The following is a 9,148-nucleotide window of genomic DNA, read 5'->3' on the forward strand; positions in this document are numbered from 1 at the left end:
CCCTTTTACATTTATGTATCCCATCTAGCCTTAGGCCCCGCCCCCAAGTATACGGCAGAACTAGTTTCCAATTAATGTCACAAACCGTCTAAACTGACGCATAATTTGTTAATTTCAACTGAAATAACTGTTTTAGCTTCAAATAGGTATATCTATCATGTATTACCCTGCAGAAAAATCCAGCGTAAACTAGCCTAGGCTTGTTGGCTGGTTTTAGCTGGTTGACCAGGCTGGTTTTAGAGGGATTTTGGCCATTTCCAGCCTGGTCTTAGCTGGTCAGGCAGCAAACTGACCAGCTAAATCCAGCTAAAACCAGCTTGACCAGCCTGGTTTAAGCTGGACATAGCTGGTTTTGGCTGGGCTCCCAGCCTGGCTAGGCTGGTCAAGCTGGTTTTAGCTGGTCATCTCCCCGCCTGACCAGCAAAAAAACAGGCTGGAAGTGGCCGAACCCCCTCTAAAACCAGCCAACCAGCCTAGGCTGGTTTAAGCAGTTTTTTCAGTAGGGTTATCCAGCTAGCATAACAAGTTTAACCTTTGCTGACACAACATTGACGAGAATATTTTCATATTAACATAGTCAGGTTACACAATGTAATTTCAAACAACTCATTCTTTGATTAATGAATGTCACAGTATGAAGTAGTTTAGTGAAGTTTCATGCAAAATGAGTTTACAGCCAGCAGCTAGCTCTCGCAACTCTTGCACAGTCACCCACTGAAGCTAGGCAGGGCTGGTCAGTATCTGGATGGGAGAGCACATGGGATCGCTAGGTTGCTGCTGGAAGTGGTGTTAGTGAGGGAAGCAGGCCCAACCTGTGGTCTGTGTGGGTCCTAATGCCCCAGTATAGTGACGGGGACTCTGTACTGCTCAGTGAGCGCCGTCTTTCGGATGAGACGTTTAAGTCCCGACTCTCTGTGGTTATAATCCCATTCCTGGGTGGCTTCTGTCCATCATGGCCTCCTAACCCTCTCCATATCATGATCGGCTTCATCAGTCTGTCTCCTCTCCACCAATCAGCTGGTGTGTGGTGTGCGGTCTGCCTCAAACTGGCTGCCGTCGTGTGATCCAGGTGGATGCTGCACACTGGACGAGGAGATTCCCTCCTGTGTAAAGCGCTTTGAGTGTCTAGAAAAGTGCTATAGAAATGTAAGGATTATTACGAATTTAATTATTAAAATAATCAATACAAATATTGTTAGTTCAAATTATTCCTGATTCCTTGATAATTGACTCAGACCTGTTTTTTACAAGTCTGTCTTCTTTATTCAGCCAGTTTTACACGTTTAACAGTTTAATCAATCTAAATGGTCTGTTTACAAATATTAAAGAAAGTTTGATCTGATGTTTATTATCACGTTGAATGAAAGTGGCAAATGTTGTACTCGTTTGACTTTGCCTGTTCAAGTGTAAATTCTACATTTATCATATTAATGTTATAGCAGTGTGAGTGTGCATCTGATTAATGTGGCTTTATTACGGTCTTTGTAAAAAATGAACTAATTGCAGCGTTGCTACAGTCCACACTCTCCCCCTTTTTTACTGAACATTTTGATTTTGAACAAACCCCAAGATTCATCCAACAAAAAAGTAAAATGAAACAAACAGTAATACTGTAATGATGGGAACAAAAGACTGAAACATAACTGATATAGTCTCTCACATTCACCAAAATTGTAGTTTTTTTACTGGCATTTATTTTGGCTGTGGTGCTTTCCAGACTAATGTCCTGTTGAAAGAGCCTCCAGGAAAGATCATTCAGAGCAGAAGGATCCAGCCATGTCTCCAGGATTGTTTTTGTTTTGTTTTGCTGCTATTACTATTATTTTTTAAGATATCACTTTTTTTTGCATTCATATACTTTTCATATGAATTTCATGAGCTAATTTTGACCTTAAGAGAGAAATCATATTTTTTGTATTTAAAATATTACTAGTTTTAATCTAAAACGTGCATAAAACAACTCTTATGTTTGTCTTAATTAGCATATAATAAACTTCGGTATTATTTTTTATAGTAGTTAAACCTACCAACATGTTCATAATGTCAATTTACTTTTGATATACCAGACATAAAGAAAACAGTAAACACTGAAATAAAAGTTGTCAAGTATACTGATTTTACATCAATTATTTTAGTTTAACCCAACCAGAAATTATAAAAACATTTTTTACTCGAATGAAAATACTCTTAAAAATAATTCCATTACTCAAATGTAATTAACTTTGTGTGATACATGCATACACACATGCATATTTATGTGTGTGTGTGTGTGTATGCAGGTGTATGTATGCATGTATGTATGTATGTATGTGTGTGTGTGTGTGTGTATATATATATATATATATATATATATATATATATATATATATATATATATATATATATATATATATATATATACATATACATATATGTATATATATGTATATGTATGTGTGTATACACACACACCAACAGTATATACATATACGCACACACATACACAATTTATATATATTTTTTTATGTACACAAACACGTATAAAAATTCTAATTTTTCAGATATATAAATTAAGATATATTTTTTAATTAGTTTCTCAGATAAAAATTAAAATGCAAGCATCCAAGTGTAAATATTCATATTTTTTAAAACTCGTCTTTCCCATGTGTATTATTGTAGTTCAGATTCCCTTTTTTAACTGTACCAACCTTTTTCCTCGTCACTACATGAATCTCATCACTACAAAAATCCATTACTCCACTCCATTGTTTTGGGAAATTCTCATCTAAGTGTGATCATGCACTCATGAAATAAGACAGAAGCAGCGTTCGCTCAAGACTCTGATTTATTATGGGATGTTTGAAGAGCCACAGAGAGAAACAGTCCGACACAGATACAGCAGAGCAGTTCATTACTGGTCCTTCAGCTCCTTCAGTCTCTTGATGGCGGATTTCACCGTCACGGCGGATGTTGTGCTGCGAGACACAAAACAACACTCAGATATGGCAGAAACAGCTCGACTCATCAGGAAATGTGATTATAAATTGAAGTCCATGGGGCAAAAACAGCACCAACATCACTTGGAGAGCAGTACATTTGGCCAGAGTGTGTCAAGTTTCTGAACAGAGGCATTTTCCTGAAATATGTGGCAGAATAAGATTATCCCCAAAAAAACATCCCATTCGCTGAAACAGAACAAGTTGGCCAAATAAAGCCTCAAAATCAGCCCAGAGTGCATAAAAACGACTCAACACACTTTGCTATATTGTGTTCATTCTGTATTATACCTTGCTTGTAGAGATCTGAACACATTTAACAAAACACTGAAATCTTTAAGTCTAAAACCAAAAATCAAACTCAGGGCTCGAAATTGCGTCCATTTTGGCTGCATATGCGCCCAAAATTTTATTTATGCGACCTCAAAATATATTCAGGAGCACTTGTGTGAGTGCTAAAAATTGTTGTGCGCGACCAGTTTTTACTGCAAAATGTTCAGCACATGCGTGGATTCGGGAGACATTCACGCAGAATGCATCTCTAAGCTCTTTGTCGGCATGTGAAACGGGAAACGCAGCGCTCAGGACTGGTTTAAAACAGTTGTCATGTCAACTGCAGTAAACAAAGCCAAGTCCGTAATGCTTGCCCCGCCTTCGCACTCTTCTTATTGGTCCACTGCTCTAGCACTGAAATATCAGCTGTCAATCACTCAGTCAGCGCCTTCTGGCTTGGGATGACAGAGAGCGCTGCTACCACGAAAAACAGTAAAGCGCTGAAGATGAGAATGAAGATAACACTGACAGATGTTGTTTTAGACACCATGGCATCTACAGTTATAAATAATGACACATCTTACTAGTGACCATGTGCTGAATGTTCCCCCATCTACAGTTTTAGAAGAGTGGATAAAAGACTTCCATTGGCTTCAAGTCCGCTATGAAAAGTCTGTGGGATGGAGTTTTCAGGTAACTGTTTGCCACATCTAGCACGAGAGTTTCTGTTTAATCCTTCATATAATCGCCAGATGCTGTCCACCGTGCAAGTGGCAGCTATATGTCAACAATGTCATATATGTATTTAACACCGCGTACACCATCGCAAACGGGCTTACACTGAGTGAACTAATATCGCTACTCATGAAGACCGCTATTGCCATTAACATGACGTATGCATATAATAAGGTACAGTACATGTCAAAAGCATCAGTGCAATATCAGACAGCACTCGTGAGAACAGCACAGTTATATCGTTAACAGATTCATTTATGTCCAGCAGTGCGTGCAGGACCGGTGAGCGCTTCGTGTATGTTTTGGTCAATCAGTTATGTTATAAAATTTATTTTCTTGTGATAACGGGATTTCGTTGAGACATATTTTCCTCACGCTTGCGCATATATATATATATATATATATATATATATATATATATATATATATATATTTTTTTTTTTTTTTTTTTTTTGCTTGTTTGTTGATTACTGTTGATTTCAAATGCAATAAATCTGTTTGTATAAAACGTAGTAATGGTGCTCATAATTGATGGGTGCGCCTACATTTTTAAAGTTAGGAGCACCGGTGCTACCAATCACAAAAGTTAATTTCGAGCCCTGCAATATCATGTAGCCCTAATTTACACAAGCACATTGCTATTTTTACATTTGTTTGTTCACTTTTTGCACTTGATAAAGTACTGTTTACTAATTTTTGCTCTATCGTATATGTGACTGAAGAAAAAGACGTGATCACCCCAATCAGTTAATCTAAACAAATGAAATCTTGTCAAACAGAGCCATTAAATTAATCTGGAGAAATTAAACTCAAGGCAAAACAAAACAGCTCACATTTTTCTAATATCGTGCAGCTCTAACTGTCATTCAATATGATAAAATTGATAATAAAACTCCTCATAATAAATCAGCAGCATCAGAATAATAATGTTTAGTCTCACTTGTATGACCAGGCTCCTCCAGCCACAGTCTTCATGCAGGAGCCGCAGTGCCAGATGCCCACAGCCTTCCTCTTCATCTTAGTCTGCATAAACACAAACAAACAACTGTGTCAGCTGCCGTGTCCCAATTCACCCACATCCTAAGACTATGTACTTTTTTTACAAAATAAGAAATTTGATTTAGGCAATATTACGCGTTAGGGTATGCACTGATCAGCACTCCAATATCTACTGGGAATAGTGGAGCCTGCAGAAAGCTCATTTCAACACTATGATTTGGGACACACTAATTGACCCTTTCACAAGGCATATAACGCTCATCTGCACCTGAATATATTAAAGGTTTTTAATATTTCGATTTTTAAATATACGTATGAACATGCATGTATTATTTCATCTTAGCATTCAATTTTAAGAGTGACTGTTTGAGTGGGGTGTGTGTATTGCAGTGTGTGTGCGGGACAGTAAATCTGACATGCTTCTCTCCTCTGGCTGCCGTTATCAGTCCCACACTATTGTTTTCCAATTTCTGAAAGTCTTGATCACACCATTCTGGACCTTTTCTGTCATTTTTCCAGCAAATAGGATTGTAAAACAATTGTTGTACTCTCCCAATCACTGTGCTCCGAGTTTACAAACTATGACCACTTCACAGCTGAGAGACATGCAAATGTGAAAAAGATCCGTATGCTTTTCAAACACTATCTAGGACGGACAGTAGGGACAGTATGTGAATTGCTGTGTCACCTTTCCGCAGAAGGAGCAGGTGTATTTGGCGTGTTGGCTGATCTCGATCTTCTTTACCATCTTCCTGAGCGACGCACCATAACGGGTGCCGTACTTTCCCACGATTCCCACCTTCTTGGTGCGCTTGGCCTGAAGAGGAAAACAACACATGAGAAAATGTGCAAAGTTTTACACGGAGTGTTTCAGTGAAGCTTTTAAATCCCAAAACTGCCTTTAAAAGCAGATTAATATTCATGAAAGAGATTAAAACTAGGCACGTTAGGAGTTATACAGCAAGATGATGACAGCAGAACCCGAGCAATGAACAGAAAATGCAAAACTGATGCGCTAATTAGTAAATCTGAGTGCATCTATGATCTACGGTAATTATTATAACTAAATAACTATTACTTGATTTTCTTGAAAACTGCATTTAAAAGTGAGGTGCGATTACAGTTACGTTTTTATTAAACTGTTTTGTAAATAAGGATATCCACTGAACAATATAACGCAATTCAGAATTTTCACAATCACTGTTGTCATCATGCAATTGTACGTTAATATTTGGCTATTGTAGGAATTGCAAGAAAATAAGTCAGAATCAGTAATACTATTAAATTATTATACACTAAACAATTTTCCACAGCGATCGAATTCCAAATAAATCAGTAACGTTAGACGAGTTATACAGCAATATAACAGCAGATCCTCATCAGTGAATAGAAGAAGAGAAATTAATGCTTTAAACTAGCAAATCTGACAAAAGTAAAAGCACAACTCTGACGTACAATAATAACGATAACCATATGACTGTTTTAATACTGGCTTTTCTTGAAAACTAAATTAAAAGCGAGGTGCAAGTACAATTTGACATCATTAAATAGCTTCTTAAATAAGGATATCCACAGAATATAATGCAATACAGACAATTTGCCATCACAGTTGATGTCGTGCAGTTATACATGTTAATATTTGGCTACTTTATGAGTTGCAAGAAATAAAGATGTCAGAACTCATGATCAAAGTGTAGTTTTAAGTGTAATTCAATTATAATAAACAATCTCCCACTGCTGAAAATATCAATCTGCCAATAAATCAATCATGTTAGGAGTTATACTATAATATTAGAACAGCAGATCCTCATCAGTAAACAAAGTGAGAAATTAATGCTTTAATTAGTAAATCTGAGTGAATCTGACAGAAGTAAAATCACTATGATCTACAGTAATGATTATAACTAAATAACGATCTTGTTTTTCTTGAAAAATGCATTAAAAGTGAGGTGCAATTACATTGTTTTGTAATTAAAGATATCTACAGAAGAATATAACGCAATTCAGACAATTTTCACCCGCACAGTTGATGTTATGCAATTGAGTCTGCAAGAAATAAATTGGAATTAGTTTCCAAAGTGCACTATTAAATGTGATTCAATATTAAATACAGTCTTCCATGGCTGACAATATCAAATCCCCAATAAATCAGTCAAGCTAGAGGAGTTACACAGAAATATAACACCAGCAGATCCTAATAAGTGGGAAAACAGAGAGATGAATGCTTTAAATCAGCACATATAAGAGATTGACAGGAGCATAACTCGGATCTCTACATAAGATGACTGGATTAAAACGTTATTGAAAACTGCAGGTACATTTTTACATTTACATGATGCCTAAATAAATGGATTCATAAGTCAGCATTAGGCCTCAAAGTGAAGTTTTAATTACGATTCAATATTAAAAACAATCCTCCGCAGCAGACCATATCAAACTCTCATTATATCAGCTGTTATACTTTTTAAACAGCGATATAAGAACAGCAAAACCCATCATTAATAAAAAAAAAAATAAGAGAATAAAGCTTTAAATCAAGAGCAAATTAATAATCATTATAATTAAATGACTGTGCATCTGCACAGCTGATCTGGGAACAGCAGTAAACACTCGCTTTACTCTGCTTTAACTTTAGCAGTGTTACCCTGCTGTAATAACTACTAAAATATGACAAGATGAGCTCATTATTGTTAAAAAATCCCAGCTCGACAACGAATAAATCTGTAAACAACACTGAGTTCGTGTCGCTCGGCGAGTTCGAGCTGAACCCGCTCTTCATCATCATCGCTATAATGCTCTTTAACCCCATCTACCACCACACATTCAGCGCTGATTATGTGTAATAAACTCTTTTATTCATAAATAGATGCGCAGAGTGGATTATTCGAGCTGCACAGAACAGATGAGTGAAGATTCAGCTCTCGGGCCGCAAACACTCACCATCTTAGCAGAAGGGCTGCGGTTCCGAAAGAGACCGAACCACTGCGCATGCGCCACTTACCAGCGCGCACACTGACGCATTGTGGGAAACTGGAGGACTAACTCCGAGCGCTCAGCAGAATGTATATTTTAATATAAACGTAGCTGTTAAGCAATATTACTACTACTAATAATAATAATAAAATGTTTTTTATAATCTTTTAGATTAATTCATTAATTCATTTTCCTTCAGCTTATAGTCTCTTTATTCATCAGAGGTCACCACAGCGGAATGAACCGGCTATAAGCGCAGCTAGTTTTAAAGCCAACAAAGTTAACTGTTGACTATTTTCAATTTCATTAGATTGTTTTTACAGCATCGATGTTGTAATGTAATTATATTCGGTTAGAGACTTCAGCATTTAGTTCTTCAAGCGTAAAACAAGATGTAGCAACATGCTAGCGCAGAAACTCCATTGACAATACTGGGGTAAAATAAACAGTCATATTTTAAAGACATGGCGGGGGGAAATGGACTTTAATGCAGTGCTTCTTGTCTGATCTGAGACCCACTTCATATCGTGTCTATCAGTGAAGATTGCTGATTTTTAAAGAAATTAGATCTTAAACGTGACAGTTCATCGAAAGCCCTTGGGCTGCCTGGCTAAAAAATGAAGTCTGTGTGCATAGATTTCAGGTTTTACCTTTTACACAGCGGATGGCCTCTGCAACCCAGTACTGGGAAACACCCATACACACTCATTTACACACACTACAGACAATTTAGCTTATCCAATTCCCCTATAGCGCATGTGTTTGGACTGTGGGGGAAACCGGAGCACCCGGAGGAAACCCACGCCAAAACGGGGAGAACATGCAAACTCCACACAGAAACACCAACTGACCCAGCCGGGACTCAAACCAGCAACCTTCTTGCTGTGAGTGCTCACCACTGAGCCACTGTGTCGCCTGTTAAATATTGTTAAATAGCAAGATAATTTTATTTTAAACAAAAAATATATTAAAGAATAAACAAATCATATCATATAAAAGTATATATATATATATATTTGTGTGTGTGTGTGTGTGTGTATATATATATATATATATATAATATAATATCTAACAAATAGTTCATTCATTTTCTTTTCAGCTTAGTCCCTTTATTAATCTGGGGTCGCCACAGTGTAATGAACCACCCGTAATTCTCCCGTGTTGGCGTGGGTTTCCTCTGGGTGCTCTGGTTT

The 9,148-nt window shown here is 37.0% G+C and overlaps 2 protein-coding genes across 2 annotated transcripts in view; both read right to left on the reverse strand.

The window, feature by feature from the left end:
• The window catches only part of tomm20b (translocase of outer mitochondrial membrane 20b), a 575,852-nt gene that overhangs the window by 271,450 nt on the left and 295,254 nt on the right, over positions 1-9,148 (reverse strand). The window lies entirely within an intron of this gene.
• On the reverse strand, positions 2,807-7,955 carry rpl37a (ribosomal protein L37a). The gene is given in 4 exon segments (NM_001105526.1): positions 2,807-2,954; positions 4,924-5,006; positions 5,671-5,799; positions 7,923-7,955. Coding segments are annotated over 4 exon segments (279 nt in total). The 5' UTR covers positions 7,926-7,955; the 3' UTR covers positions 2,807-2,890.

Source organism: Danio rerio, chromosome 11 (genome assembly GCF_052040795.2).
Source record: "Danio rerio strain M-AB ecotype USA chromosome 11, GRCz13ab, whole genome shotgun sequence".
NCBI lineage: Eukaryota > Metazoa > Chordata > Actinopteri > Cypriniformes > Danionidae > Danio > Danio rerio.